At 40.7% G+C, this 16389-nt stretch overlaps 1 protein-coding gene across 1 annotated transcript in view; it reads left to right on the top strand.

Moving 5' to 3' along the window:
• cspg4 (chondroitin sulfate proteoglycan 4) overlaps positions 1–16389 on the top strand; it is a 71975-nt gene that overhangs the window by 30008 nt on the left and 25578 nt on the right. The window contains exons 2-5 of the mRNA XM_034149307.1: positions 9606–9769; positions 10553–14101; positions 15475–15663; positions 15840–16115. Of these exons, the coding sequence (XP_034005198.1) occupies positions 9606–9769; positions 10553–14101; positions 15475–15663; positions 15840–16115 (4178 nt within the window). The remainder of the gene's footprint in view (positions 1–9605; positions 9770–10552; positions 14102–15474; positions 15664–15839; positions 16116–16389) is intronic.

Below are 16389 nucleotides of genomic sequence, written 5' to 3'. Positions count from 1 at the left end.
AATCCCCACTTCTGCCACTTAGTGCCTTTTCAAAAAATCATTACTGTTTTGACTGCTTTGGTTTGGTGTACTTTAAATTAACAATTGATAATGTCACTTCCATAACAACAATAAACTTATATGGCGTTCAACATCACTTAGTGTTAACAAAACACTTAGCATATATTTTTTGTTTACAAATCAAAACTGCTTTAATCAGATCAGAAATACATGTGTTTGTGGAAAAGAAGAAAGAGCAAGACCTGTTTCAAATTCAAATCACATCTAACTACCACCATTTTCCACTGAAACCAGAGCTATCCTTCTTCAAGTCAGAACTTCAACAATGAAACCAAACCGTGCAAATTGTGGAAAAATAAAATGGATGTACGAGTTGCAGCTGGAACATTAAAGTGCAGTTTAAGTTGTTTCTCAGCGTTCCCGGGTTTTCCATGTTATATGCTGTTTATCTTTGGGTTGAAAACGGCGGGAAGCAGGAGTCCTACTAACTTCTTCCCAAAGGAGAGTCGAGCTGTTGTTGGGAGGAAAGTGGCTGTATGGTCTGGGTGGAGCAGGGCGGGCCTCCACAACGGTAGCCTGGTGGAAAACAGTTAAATAAATGGCGGGACACGGTGGGCTGAATCAGCCAGCAGGACGTGGATGAGTGACTGCCAGGTTGTGAGACGTCTAACTCATGGTGGAGAAAATGAGTGTGTGTGTAATTGTGTGTGTGTCCATGGCAGGATATGTGCATGGGTGAGTGTTTATGTTTGCACCATGTACTTCTGTCTTTGGGTGTGTGCACTGGAATAGTTTAGAGTAACGCCGGTTGATGGAAGGGTTGGAGAGCAAGCATCTGGATAAAGCATTTATCTGGGTCTAAATTCAGTGGAGTTAAGCAAAAGAGAGGTGTCTCCAGGGTTTTAGGGGAAGGGGTTGGCTGGTGAGGGGGATCAGTCTGAGCTGGAGAGGGTCAGTCTGGGTGTGTGTGCCTTCAGCTGGTTCTCATTATGGGGCTAATGTGACGCTCTGATCTCAAACACACACTGACTTTGCAGACCAGGTTAAAGCCGGATATGGGTTTTGGGAGGCCCCTTAACTGCAGCTTCTGTATCATAGTTTCCCTCCTTGTTGCACAGCGAGACTGAAGGCCTCATTTATAGAAAGGCCTCACTATCAGATTCGGTCATGGAAAAGTGTGTAGCTATGACCCTAAAATTGATGTGACAAAGGGGCTCTAGACCTGGGGTTTTTCTAAGTTGGCCTCCCCTCAGACAAGCGTGGAAAAAGGTTGCGTATTTGGGAAAACTTTGGGTAAGGGGCTATCTCAATGACACTTTGACTTTGACACTTTGATTGTTGACATCAAGCCAACAATCCAACAACGAACCCCAGCTGAGGTTTTGAAGAAAATAAAGTTGATATTTCTCATTTTTTTCTTATTTGGACAAAAACATATGTATGTTATCGGGGCATGTATCAATGTCTACATAAAGTCGAAACATTTTCTGGCTTTTGAGATGAGGGACCCAAATGAGATATAAATACGAAAAATAGGCAGAGAACGAGGGGGAAAATAAAGAGTGAGTCCGTTAATTTATGAGCTCTGTCTGGGAAATATTTAGAGCCTGAGCAGCAGCCAAGCCCAACTTAAAACCAAATCTCTATCAAGTGTTCCCTTGCACTGGACCTCAGCTTTCTTGGGGTCCAGGTCTTAAATCTCTTCCTGTACTGACGTAAAATTGGAATGATTTATGACGGTGAGCTGGAAGTGTTTTCCAGCCCGCTGAAAAAGCCAATGTCATTCTGATAATTAGTGGTGAAGTGAGTGATGCCTGCAGTCATACTCATAACAGCAGTCATAAGGAGACTCTGAGCTACAGTAAAGCTGAATGGAGCTATTGATATGTTGAAAATGACTGTTAGCGATGAACGAGGCAAACCTAGAGAAAATCAGGATAAGAGCAAACCTGCAAATATACCATTCGAAATCCCCCATAGTGGAAAACTACAGGATCAAACCTGTTGTAAAGTGCTCTCTTCTTATTCATGCTTAAAATTGCGACAGTTTCAATAGTGCCTTAGGCCCTCTCAATAATGTGCAACAGCGTACCGTTCATACTATAATGGAAACATTAGAACCCACACATGACCCTCAAACGCGCAATATGCTGACATTAAGTGAAGTAACAGAAAGTGTAAAGGGGTGTTTAAATCATGACGCCACATGCTACATCAAGAATGTTTTATGACGGTTAAAGCTGGAAACCCCACACATACAGTAGAAGTAAGGGAATACTCCACTGAAAATACATTCACTATTAAACATGTGTGCTCTCTTACACAATATGAAATACTTATTGGCTTGCTTGCCAAGAGTTAGATAAAGAGATCAGTAACACTCAAGTGTGGCTTAGCGTTAGCCTGGAAATAATTAGCTTAGTTTACCCGTCTTTCTGCTTTTCCAAAAAAAGGTAAAATGATATGTAAATCTCAATGTAGTTTGTTTCAATTAGATTAAACAAACTACATTTAAATGTAAATATGTCAAGAATGTTGGTTTATAACTCAAAACAGAGCAGGGCTAGCTACATTCCCCCGCTGCCAGACTGTATGCTAGGTAAGCTAGGCTAATTGCATCCTATAGCTCGAGCTCTACAAGTAGACCAAAAGCACAAACAGAAGTGTGGCATTGATGCATTTTCCTAAATGTACGACAATAACTCATTCAGCATGTGGCAGCTGAAGTCTTTACTCTTTCCAAATGTCGGGGATATCACAATAAAGTCAAAGACATGTTGGAGTCATTATGGACATCTTATAACTTGGATAGCTCACTAACTGTAGTAAATCACAAGGGATTCCTCTCAGATATGCAAAAAGAACGTCAACACATTTCCTAGAATTCTTTTTGCAGTAAAATCCACTTTTGAACTGCATAATTTTCCCACCATTCATTGCTTTGCCAATAAATTGCTAAGCTTTCTTCTTCTTATGGAGCCCTGGAGTTATGATGTGGCGATAGCATGAGAGTATTTTGCTATGTTGTGGAGAAAGAAATTAGTGTTGATTTGAGTGAAGGAACAAGCTACAGTTATGAAAGTGTCATCTGCCCCTTTATATGCAAGACACTGTATATCTTGACATTTTGGATTTGTAGACCATAATGTGGTTTAAGTGTACAGGTCATAAAAAATGGGAAGAGACCCCTATTTCGGAAAAAGGATCTCAAACTGGTGGCCTAACATCACAAAACATTTAAATAATGTACTTTAATTATCCATGGTAATCAGTTGATGTAGCAACAGGACACAGAACTTCTCTGCTCTCACAAGTGTTGACTTTGTAAATATTAGAAACTTAAGTGGCTGTGCTTAACTGCTGTCTAATTTCCTCTTGCAATTACCTGAGACCCTCAGTGCTGTTCAACAAACCCAGAGCAGTCGTGTGAATGCAGTGCACTCCATTTTAGAATAAAGTACCATAGGATAATGAAAATCCTTTATTGACCTCAAAGTAAATGTAAAAGGATAATTCAAGTTTAGTGAAGTAGACATTAAGGATCCTTTGTATTCTGCAAGTTGAGGAAAGTATAATTGTAAAAGTCTTGAGTTTTGATTAACATCGCTACTTTGCACTACTTTCTTTCTTCCTGTCTTCTCCCTTGACACACTTTTTCACATGGTGAGATTTATTTCACGCAGGAATTCATAATGGGTGTGTTAAAATGTTCTTCAACTCAGTCTATAAACAGCGTTGTTCTGGCTGACAGGAAGCAGAGAAAGTCACAGTTAACGTATAAACAATCTCTTGTTAGAATGTGTCTTGCAGTGCATGAGTATTTGGCAAACCAAAGTGTGTGAGTAAATGGGTGTGGAGGGGATAAGTTGGTGTGAGAAGGGATATAGGTGAAAAAGTATGAAGTGGGGGGCAATCCTCTGATGTCACAGGGGGGTTATTTTAAAAGGACCCACCCACTGGGACCTTGTTGGTTGATGGCTTCCTTAGCTTGGCTGTTCTGACAGAGGCATGCTTTGTATTAGCCAGTCATAAACTACAGCAGAGCCCTGAGTCACTACAATGCTTCTGTTCACGGCTGTGTTTGTGTTACAACGTTGTTATGTGAGTGAGATCATCAGTCCAGTCATTATGACCCACAAGTCTTTTAGTTGAGTGTGATGAGCCTGGCCAACAAACTGAATTTGTCACACGCCTTATTTGGCTGCAATAGTGGACTTGAAGAAAGACGTTTACCTTGAAACTGAAAATGTAAGAATGTCCCGTTGTGTAGTTTTGGAGCAGTACAATATTTCTTTGTTCGCTGCTCTCTTGAAATACAGTAGATCAGAGTTAGCATGAACCTGAAATGCAGCCAACATTGGATGGAAATGTTTTCACTGGCAGCTCTGCAAGAACGTATACACACCGCAGAGAAGAGGTCATGGCGAGTTTTATGAAATATAAAACAATGATTTACAGTGATTTGATTGGATGCTGCTTCATAACGTCTGATTTCCTGTTCTCAATCTTATCTCAGTCTAGTTTTAAAGGAAGAAAATGGCAGCAGCTATGAAGTCAGTTGTCCTCAACAAAACACATTTGCTATAAAGAAAGAAAGACCCTTTCGTTTTTTTCTGAAAAGGAAGGTGGTCTTTTCCTTTTCATTTTGTATAGAAACCCAGCCTTTCAGACCCCCTTTCGCAGTAACAGCACCAACCCAGACAACACTGAGTCTTTCACATCCTTTCCATGCTTTCCCTCCCTTTTCTCACAGGTCCATTTTCCTAAGGTGAAATTACATTACATTGACATTCTCCTTTCACAAGGAAAGGTCATAATTTTTTCGTTTCTGCTGCCACCCCTTGTCTGTTGTGTTAGTATGCGTTTTACAGAGAGCGAGGCTGAAACGTTTTAATTATCGCCTGGGAGAAGGCCACCCGCTGAGCTCCACAAGCCTGTTTTTTTTGGTGTATTGTACCTCTTCACTCTGCCTAGTGTTGGAGGGTCTCAGAGGGATGCGGAGGTAGGTTGGGATTTGAAAGAGGTCTAAAATGATGCTGTGTTTGCTTTCACACTGACATAGTCTAGGCCTGAGAAATGGCTCTCTAAAGCTTGTAAAAGTGTGTCCCTGGTGACTTCTGAAAAGTCAGCGGGGAAGGGGGGTTCTTTTTAAAGCAGCGCTGTCAAAGTATGTAGAGTTGTGGCTCTGCTTTCTGCTGTTTAACGGTAATGGAGTTAGCAGTGTGTTTTATACAGACTTCTGTATTCAGAGTCAGGTCTGTAAACATGTTGCACAAACATAATCACTTCCTGTAAAAGCGCCAAGTGATAAGTGTGGGAATATAAATTGTTGTTGGCTTTCTGGTTATCGAGGGTTCAGGTACATTGTAATACATATAAATCCAAATAAACAGATATTAACACAAAAATAAGTCAACAGCAAACATTTATCACTAAATGGTCACATCTTTGAGACTTTTTTTTACACTTTTCGTATTTAACTTACATTCTTAAGTAAAACAATTTCTGTAGTGATAAACCTAAATCAGGATTCTTCTTCTTCCTGTGAAGAATTATTTTTAATTGTTAAATGATTGTTACAAGAGGGAAAAGGAAATCTGGGGATTTGTAGGATAATGCTGGGAAAATAAGGACTTTTTGTAAGAGGCAAGATACATTTTTGTATAAGGATATGTTCTGGTAAGACTGTATGGCTCTGGTTATCCAGCAGAAAGGACAAACACTAACTAAATGAACAGTTTCTGACACATAAAATATTTTTTTGTACATTAAAGATTTGCAACTAATGAATACCTTTATTATTGATTAATGTGGGGATGTTTGAGCAATCTATTGTTGAGATTATTCAGATACTTGTTTTGTCCAATAAATAGTCCTTGACTCAACGGTATTGAACTTGCAATTATATTAATCAGAAAAAGCAGCACATTTGCACATTTCAGAGACTGAAAACTAGTAAATGGACAGCACTTTGATTGGTTGAATGACAATCTATTAATTGTTAAAGATTACTCATCAATTATAGAATCGAGCCAGCCTTAATCCATGTGCTTAATAGTCCACTGGGTTGCTATCTGCAGACATAACCAAATATTTCTCTTGTGTTGTTTATCACAAATCTCAAGTGCTATTGACCTTTGGGGTTGTTCATAATGGTGATGAGAGTGTTGCCATATGGTGAATGACATTTCAGCCTTAAAAGCTCTCCATTTCTATCTATGGTTAACAACACGCTCTCCTTCACATAATTATACCCAGAAGCTGTTCTGCCCTGTTGTAACAGTGGCACAGCCCAGCAAAGGAAACAAATGACCAACATAGTCCCTATTTTTAGTGAAGCCAACCATGGTTTAACCACAGGTTACACATGTAGGTGGTTTGTTTAGATTCAAGGCAGCGTTACCATGGCATCATTGTGGTAGAGGAACACACTCTTTCACTTCTGCATAACATTATAGAGAAGTAAGTCACATTTTCTTTGTTGACGGATACAATCAGGCCATCAAAAGTATCCAAAAACCTCAAATCTTTCTGCCGCATCTTCACACAAACTTAAAATATGCCTGAAGTGACTCTGACTCACAGGCACAGTCAAGTCATAGGACAAAAAAGTCGCCTGAATGTCTCCAATCTCCCTGCACTTGTGGTCAGCGTCTGTCTCTTCCGGACATGTGTTGCTAGATTGAGACCAAACGAGGATGGAGAAGAGGAGGAGGAGGAGGAGGAAAGGGAAGAAAGACAACAGGGTAATTCATTCACTGGCTTGTGAAAGAGAGGAAGACTCGGTTTCCTCAGGACATTATAAATACAAGCGCAGTCAGTCATCAAATTATAGCCATCTGCATTGGCCCTGGACCAAGATTCTGCCTGACGCACAATAAAGTAGTGTGAGGAGGGGTGTGGTCGCTAAAGGGGATCAGACGCTGTCCTCTTCGGTGGTTAAACCTCCACATGAAGACTGACACCGAGCGTGGCAGCAGCTTCACAGCTTCAGGGGTGATCCTATACACATAATGATGGCTTGTCAGCAAAAACACCTCGGCTACATCCTATATACACCAGGCCCCAAGACCCTTGAAGATGAACAATTATAGTGCTAAGATCAAGAAGATGACAAGAGTCTTTTGATGCACATTCTAAAAGTCAAAAGCCTCACATGGTTGTGTTTTTCCATCCTGTAGATGAGAGGAATTTTTGCACCTGTATGGACACAGAAGAGGTGCAAGAGTGGAGAGACAAAAGAAGTGTAACAGAGTAGGGCAATTACATAGATATCATATTAAAAATGTGCTTTTCCTACACAATGCCAATTCTGAACAGAGCTTTACAGCTTAGCTGGGGAACTAATGATTTCCAGGTCCAGGTACACTGCAGAGAGCAAAGCTTTTGTGTGTATCATTTGAAAATGTGCTGCTTTTCCTCAAGGCAACTGCAGCAAGCTGAATACGAACCAGAAAATCCCCAGGCAGAATTGTCTTGGCATCGCTCTCTCCTTCAGCTTCTTATCCCCATGCTCAGCGAACAATCCGACAAAAGCTCGGGTTTAAGAACCATGGAGCTCATTGCGATTTTCTTTGTTAATGCAATTGCCTGTAAGAAAAGATTCTCTTCCCCCATTTTTTCAGTTTCAGCCTGAAGGCTCTTGTGCAATTAGCAGTAGTCTTTCGTTTGAAATACCTTCGCCTTACAAGAAACTCTCTGAACTATATCATAAGAGCCTCTGGCATAGTTAGTAAAAGCTAACGACAATAGCCCCTGAAGAGTGACATTGTGAAAATAAATGATAAGTATCTGTGATAATTCCTTCGATTCAGTAATACACATACAATGTGCATGTTCAGCATCATTCTCATTTTGAATAACCAGGAAGGATCTTTAGTTTTTAAGGTTTTCTCTAACTCCTTTTAGAACATATTTGAGAAATTGCATAATATGACAAAATGTGATAATGTCAAAGAACATTTCCTGTGATATTTATTTCTGAGAGATGCCCAAATGACGTTTCTTTGGCTGCAGGAGACCAATGCTGTGCAGCAGTGTAATCGAATGTCTCTGAGTATTTGTCCTTGTGCTGAGACTGTTCATCACTGACTTTGTTCGTGACAGTTCAGCCTTGAGACCAAAAGCAAACACCTCTTAGCTAAATCACAAAAGCATGGGCACGATGATAAAAGCTCTGTTTCGTCCTTGCAGACATCAAAATAATTGTCTTTGTTCCAGTTCTGGGATGGAGGGGTTCATTTGCAGGATTGTAAAAAACCAAAGGACAAATGTACCCTCCAGTGTTTTTGAAGTTGGCAGCGTGGCGTTAATGTAGAATGCAACACAGAGACAAGCTGCCCTTCAAAGGCACACATACACGCACCCATTTGCTCCCACACCTCCTAATAGAGTCTTCAGGAAATACTTTTTCCATTTATAGCTATGAAAGGGAATGTTTCATATCTTATTTTTTTCTAACTCTGAGTCTTGTCTGAGAAGTTATTTTGCAAGATCTTTGCCTCTTTGGAATCCAGCCCTGCTAGGCTACTAGATGCTACTGTTGATTTTGATGGAATATTTTTGTCCACGTGATCTCAGAGGAATGTTCTATCTTCGACACAGCAATGCCTCGCTCTGCTTCACTATTTCAGAGCATTAGCATTGTGTGATCAGAAGACTGCCTTCTTCGCTATGTTCCAATGAGATGCTGTGTCTTGTCCCCTGTGAGGGTGAGTGGGTGGCTAATGGAAAGCCCCCTTTCTATATCTCTTGGCTAAGGCCATGGAAAACGAATGCTGAGGAAACGGAGGTCTTGGAGGTGGTCCAGTTTAATTTCAGAGCATGTGCACTGGGAAATAATTGACTTCCTCCGTGGTTTACATTTTGTCGAGGGCCTCGCAGAGCACAGTCCGAAGCAGGTGGCTGAATTTGCATTTCATTGGAAACTTGACAGCTCAAGCCTGGGAAATCCTGCGCCCCAGGACTCTATATGCCCGGAAAGCCTCTGCAGGGGTAATGACTGATGTCTCAGTGAGAGAATCCCTTTGAGGCCAGAGGAGCTCCCCTCAGCCAGGAGCAGCTGTAGGACACCTGATAATATACAAATCAGTCTCGAGCAAGTTGCACTGTAACGTGAGATGCAGATAAATGCTCATAAACAGTAATTGGTTTCTCCCACATTAGAATTCACTGTGTTGCCATTCTGCAGTTGTAGGATACATGTATAGCATCTTATGCACAAGTGTGATGTTGCTAAAGGAATGCAGTGATCTGTGAGGTCAGGCATTTAAAATTGTTTATGGAAAAACTGAAAAAAGTGGCCTATTTGTTTTGATTCAAAAATGTAATTCTGAAGAAAAATGCGTATTTCTTGGGTGACAAACTGTGAACAATTCTGATACGTTCCCTATGCATAGCATTGGAGCAATAATTAAGTGATTGTTTGCAATACAACAAAGCTAATTAAATATTATCCATAAAAAAATGGAAAAAGTAAATTAAAAAAAGAAATCATTTGTTGGTCACAGTAGAGAAAGTTCAAATATAAATTCAAATAAGATATGAATCCATTTGTTTTGTAAACACACATTTTCAAAGCTGACTTTTTTTTTCCCTCTTCACAGTATCCTACTTTGGGGACAGCCACTGCAGTTTACAGGCCATCCAAGATGTCTCCTCCTTCCACCTGTCTCTGCAGATCAAGACGAGTCGGCGCAGCGGGCTGCTGCTACTGGCTGCAGGGAAGGAGGACTACCTGTTCCTTGAGCTGCAGAATGGGAAAATACAGGTGGATGATTAACAAAGTGTGGAGAAGTCTGAAATGTTTTAGTAAACAAAATAAAAATATATTTATAGATCTGCCACAACATCTCGGAAATGTGTATAAAACTGTAAATAAGTTACAAGAATAAAAGATAACACATCATCACCATTTTATATAAATAGTCTTTTACAGCCAGTAAAAAGTGCAGTCAGGCACAAAAATACAAACATTTGTATTCAACGTTGTTGAAGTTGACGTCAAGGTAAGAAGGTTCTTGTTACCACCAATAATGATCGAACCAAACGTAATTATCAAATGATATGCCTAAAAAATATGATAAATGAATACTTTAGCTGTGTATTTGACCGTAAAATCACACCTTAATTGGTAATAGAGTTTTCAAAAATCATTTCAAAAGCCCAGCAGAAGTGGATAAGCATAAAATATAACAGTGAAAATGCTCAGCATATAAAAATGGAAGAAATGTTATTATTCCTTTTGATAACAACCTAATCATTAATTTGCTATAAAATCACTAAAACATTACATATGAAATGTCTTACTTCTTGGCATTCATAATGTATTCATTACAAATGCAGATCTCTGTTGTGAGGACACACATCACAGTAAATGGATGTTGTAGAAATAAATCCCATGGATGTGCTGCCCATTGGTTGAATATTAACTTTACCAACCAAAACCACAAGCATTAATAACACGTGTCACGATGTGCATGTACAAAGGCTGCAAATATTTAGTTATTTCAATGTATGAATACAACAATTACATATGTTTATTTTCCCTTAGGCTCGGATGAACATGGGGAATGACGAGGTGACACTTTCTTCATCCCAAGGAGTTCAGCTGAACAACCTTCTGGAGCACAAAGTCTCCCTCACACTGCAAGACGGCAAACTCACCATGACCATTGATGAGCTCTTCTCGACGTATGTTCCTGTGGAGGATGATGAAGAACAGCTAAATATTGACCTGGGCATTTGGCTTGGAGGAACAGGAGACTTGGATACTCCCTACCTCAGCAATGCCATTCCCCCTTTCCGTGGCTGCATGACTGAGGTCAAATTTGAGTCCCACCAGTTTGATATCCTCAGCGCAGTGTATAAAGACTGCCAACACACGAAGGAATCCTGCAGCACTGAGTTTGAGGCTGGTGATGGGGAGGCAATTAGTTTCAGCACTCCTGATTCCTTTGTGTCTTTCCCCACCTGGAGCGGGGCTAGTGGTGCCCCGAGGGCCCTCGAATTCCTAATGAAGACAACCATCGAGGATGCTCTACTTCTTTTCCACCCTGGCAGAGAGTCTGACTTTGTAGCTGTTGGTGTTGTGAAAGGCTTTCTCAAAGGTATGCTGGACGTCGGAAATGGCTTGGAGATCCTGGAGAATACCCAGGTGCAGCTGGATGATGATCAGTGGCATAGAGTTAAGGTTCAAGTCAGTCCGGATTCATTTGTCATCAATGTAGATAGCCAGTCTTCCTCGCTCCCTCTTGATTCATCACAACAATTGGATTTGGTTGGAAACTTGTATTTGGGAGGCATCCAGGGGAGAATGAAGGATGTGTTTCGTGAGAGCGGGTCCTTAAGTCAAGTAGAGGAAGAAATGACAGCCGAATCCTTCATTGGTTGTTTGGGAGAAATCAAAGTTAATCAGAAGGATAGAAGCCTGCAGGATGCTTTGATCACCAAAGATATTCATGTTAAATGTGAAGGAGAGGACTATGACTACTCAAGTTACTATGACACAGACACAACTACAACTTCTTCCCCTGTTCAAATGAAATATGCTGATATAGACATCATTGATCAGTATTGCTATCCAACAGATGACACACCAGAGATATACAGAAATGTATCAAAACTTCTTGATGTCACTACACTTCTCGTGCCTGAAGGTGGAGAAGCTTTAATTGATATCAACAACCTACTCCCCACATTTGACCTCAGTGCTGCAGGACTGAGAGAGTCTCAGATCATATTTACTCTCCAGACTGATCCCCTGTATGGCTTGGTTGATATGAACACAAACTCAAGACGCACACAAAAGTTCACTCTTCTCGATATTGTCAATAAGAAGATCAAGTATATGCATGATGGAAATGAACGGCATACAGATCTAATCCAGCTGCAGGTTGTTGTTCAAAGTGATGACTTCCTCCCTGAATGTTTGAAAACTTCTCAGGAGTATGTCCTTCCAGTTGAAGTTCTTCCCGTTAATGACATACCACAACTTGGCGGAGGAGAAATCACCCTTACAGCAAACGGAAGAACTCGTTTGAGTCCAAGCCTTATTAAAATCACAGATTCTGACAGCCGCTGTGATCAATTAGTAGTGACTGTATCCTCAGAGCCTTCAATGGAAGTTGGTTACTTAGAAAACGGTCAACAGCCAGGAAGAAGCATCTCAGAGTTCACCTGCAGAGAATTGAAAGATGGAAATATCTATTTTGTTCACAGAGGGGGTAGTGCTGGTGAAATTACCCTGGAGGTGTCTGATGGGCAATCAGAAAGCCATTCAACTACTTTTAAGTTTTCTGTGACACAGCCACATATGACTATTGTCATCAACACTGGCCTCCACTTGGTTCAAGGAACAAACACGTCCATGGGTGTTCAAAATCTTGCTGTCATAGCTCATCCGCGTAATGGAGATGTCATGTATAACATCACTAAGCCTCTGATATTTGGAGAACTTCAGATAATGACAAGCGATGGAATATACAGGCAGGTTACAACTTTCCATCAGTCAGACCTAGATCAAAATCAGCTGAGATACATTAGCACAGACTCGAGAAACCAGGAAGAAACTTTGAGCGAACAAATTCAGTTTGATGTCCACTTGGGGAAGTTCTCCCTCTGGAACAACACCTTCTTAGTCAATATCATCCCTGCTCAAGTAAAAGTTTCCACTATGGTCCCGCTAGAAATGGATGCTGGTGAAGAGCAAACAATTGGATCCACAGAGCTTCAAGCCGAAGTGATAGGGGAAAACGTAGATCCAGAAACTGTCAAATACATCCTTGTCAAGCTTCCAACACTTGGCAGTCTGCAGCTGTCAGACACAGAGTTGGCTGAGGGTGACATCTTCACACAGAAGGACATTTTAGAAAATACAGTTAGCTACAGGGTGCCTGTGCAAAGAGCTGTGGATAGCATAGACCAGTTCCAGTTCAGAGTCATAGTGAATGATCAGTATTCCCCTCTGTACACCTTCCCAATTACCATCCTCGCCAACGCCGATGCTCCAGTTGCTCCAGTTTTGACCAATGAAAGGCTGTTTGTGTTGCAGGGTGGTGAGCATACTCTGAACAACAAATTCCTTTGGATGCACTCTGCAGGTTCTACAGATATTGTGTACCGAGTCACACAGGGTCCAAAGTACGGAAGATTGATAAGGGACTCCCCTCCCGGGCAGCCTAGATTTGAGGGGGCAATAAGAGTATTCAGTAATGAGGACCTCCAATCTAACAGGCTTATTTACAAGCACGATGGCTCCAAGACAAGCAGTGATGAGTTCCGTTTTTCAGCAGAAAGTCAAGACAATCAAGAAACAATAAACGATGTTTTCAGGATAACCATCCAATCCAAGAACGAGCATGCTCCTGTGAGGGTTGTGGACAAATTCTTCAATATAGTCCGCCACGGTCAGCGCCTGCTAACAACAGATGTCATCCAGTTTAAGGACGACGACTCAGGTTTCAATGACACCCAAATTGTCTACGCCCGTGAGGGAATCCTCTCAGGAAACATTGTCTCAACATCTAATCCCTCGCAGCCCCTTTTCCGTTTCACACAAGCCGACCTGAGAGATAAGAAGATCCTCTTCATTCACCACGGAGCAGACCGGGAACGCTTCCCGCTGCAGGTGTCAGATGGCTTTCACAAGACCACTGCGCTGCTTGAAATCCAGGCAGGTGAGCCCTACCTGCGAGTTGTAAACAACACAATCATTGTCATCGACCATGGAAGCACCAAGACCCTTAACACCACACTGTTGAGCGCTGACTCCAACATGGACGTCAGAGATGACAGTGAGATCAAGTTCCAGATCACAACGCCACCCAGCAACGGCAAGATTATTGTGAGTGGGATTGAGTCTTCAGAGTTCACCCAGGAGGACCTGAAAAAGGGAGTCATTTCATATGAGCATAATTACGAGAGTCTGAGGTCCAAGGACTCCTTCGGCTTCACCGTCCAAGCAAGAGGACATTCTGAGGACAGCACATTTAGGATAAGAATATTCAAGCAAGGTTACTTCTCTGAGCCTGAGGTGGTGAACAATGAGGTCATCATTTCCTATGAGGGAGAGCACACCGTAATCAACCAGGACAATCTCAAGGTAATGTTTACTGACCCCTTACATGACCTAAGTTGAGCAAAACTCATTTTTTGCTAACTAGAAGATTTTCATATGTGATTGAGAGCTACAGTTCACATATTTAGACATTTATTCTACAACACACATTTGTTTTTATTAATCTAGACAGCATTTCACACAACTTGGCAGGAATTATCTGACACATCTTGTCTTATTCAAGTATATTTTTCTCTTTGTGAGACAGAACTTTCACATGACTAATTTCAAGCATACTGCCCTGTTTTGTAGCCCTGTCTTTAATCTACATTACCACCACATGAAAGCAGGGCTAAATATGACTGTGCAGTTGCTGCTTTTAATCTAGTTTATACACTAAATTGCGGTCTATTAAGTGTGGAAAATAGAGCCCTAAGTATCCCCTGAGGAGCTTCCTGAAGCCCACTTTAATTTATAGGATGAGCCTGCCTGCACTTCATCTTGAATGTATTAATGAGGTTAAAATGTTTAGTCAATTCATGACACATTCTCATGTATTTTGACTTAAAATAGGGAGGGACATTTCTGAAAGTAAAATATTCTTTTAAGTTTTTTTATCGTAAACATTTGAGATCTGCAGTATTGTCTGGAGTCAAACCCAAACACATAATACACATGTTGTTTTGAACAAAGCTTTAAAACACTGGGCTTTTCAACAATTTATTGACTTGGCTTCGGGGAGCTTTTCCAATGTGTTTGCTTTCTATGAAATTAAAAAGTAGTATGATCTTTTGAATTATGCTCAAATGCAAGTACTGCACAATTGCTCAACACTCCTTCAAGCTCCAGAGAGTTTATTAAATCCTCTCAGTGGGATGACTATAAATCTGCAGCATGACTTTAAATGTTACCAAATGTCTTTTTGTTCACCATGCTATCACAGTGTTCCAATCCGATACCATGTGCTACTTGTAACATTAGGTATGATGTGCAACAAAGTTGACAGTGCCCTATTTCTGTAGTGAAAATAAAACGAATAAGTGAAGTGTGCTGACATTTACTTACAATACTGCTCCTGTCCTCAAAGCCAAATGTCTTGCAACATTGAAACACTGCTGCCAATTTCTAAGGAAAACAGAATTTAAAGTTTTATGAGTTTATTTTTACCAACTGTCACTGGAATAGTTGCACAACATTCACTTATTTTTGCCGTCTCTGAGTATTTTCATGCATTGAGACAAAAGTGTCTATCATTACCAAGGGTAAAAAGGCAAACTATTTTATTGTGTATTAGCCTATTTGGGTATATTCAATTTGTCAGAAAGCTGAATAGATCCACTACAACACACACTTAGATGATCACATTGACATATAAAGAAGTTAAAAATAAATTTACTGTTTGTGTCTTTGCTTTCTAGGTGGATCAAGCTGATATACTTCCTACAGAAATGCTGTTCACCATCAAAGAGTCTCCTCGTTTCGGACATGTGGTGAAGCTGACCAACAACTCGGACAGCCCAGACTCGCCTGTCCTCGACTACATTTACTCCTTCACTCAAGAGGACATTAATCAGGGACACATTCTTTATGTGTCTGCATCCATCCAGGTTTGATGTCCTTTAATTTATTCTGTGGTAGTAAATCAGCTGTGGCAGCTTGTTCCCTTTAATATTCACACTGAGAGTACAATTGGACAAAAGACAACCTCAGCCTCTGATGAGTCAAAGGTACAAGGTTTATTTTTAGTAGATCAATAACTTACTTGAACATCCATCTCTTTCAGGGCAGTGACGCCTTCACAGTTGATGTCAGTAATGGTTTCACTACAGTGGAGGACCTGCACGTCTCTGTAAACATCGTGCCGCGGATCATCCCCATCCAGACCTTCAACTTCACAGTGAAGGAAGGCCTCAGCAGGGCGATCAATGCAGAGATTGTTAACATCTCACATCCCTTCTACAGCTCAGCAAACATCGACTTTGTTGTTGAAGAGGCACCACAGCACGGGGACATCCGTTACCTGGATGGAGACGAACTTGTTTACTTTACATGGGAAGAGGTACGTTATGATATGATGATATCCAGATAAATATTCCAACAAAATCTGACCAAAGATCTCTAAACATCTTGATCCTCATTCAAGTTATACTGTATACACTTCTTTATCATTGATTGATATTGATGACCATCTTATTTCATTATACTAGCTTAAAGTGGACCTATCATGCTACATTTGAATAATATAGTGTAGGACCATACCTATATAAGGCATATTTATACTTTTTTTTTTTCAAAATACCAAACAGATCATGCATTTTAGCCATGCCTCATTT

This window comes from Trematomus bernacchii, unplaced genomic scaffold, assembly GCF_902827165.1.
Source record: "Trematomus bernacchii unplaced genomic scaffold, fTreBer1.1, whole genome shotgun sequence".
Taxonomy (NCBI): Eukaryota; Metazoa; Chordata; class Actinopteri; order Perciformes; family Nototheniidae; genus Trematomus; species Trematomus bernacchii.
Note: the sequence above shows the minus strand (reverse complement) of the source record. Positions and strands in the feature narration are given on the sequence as shown.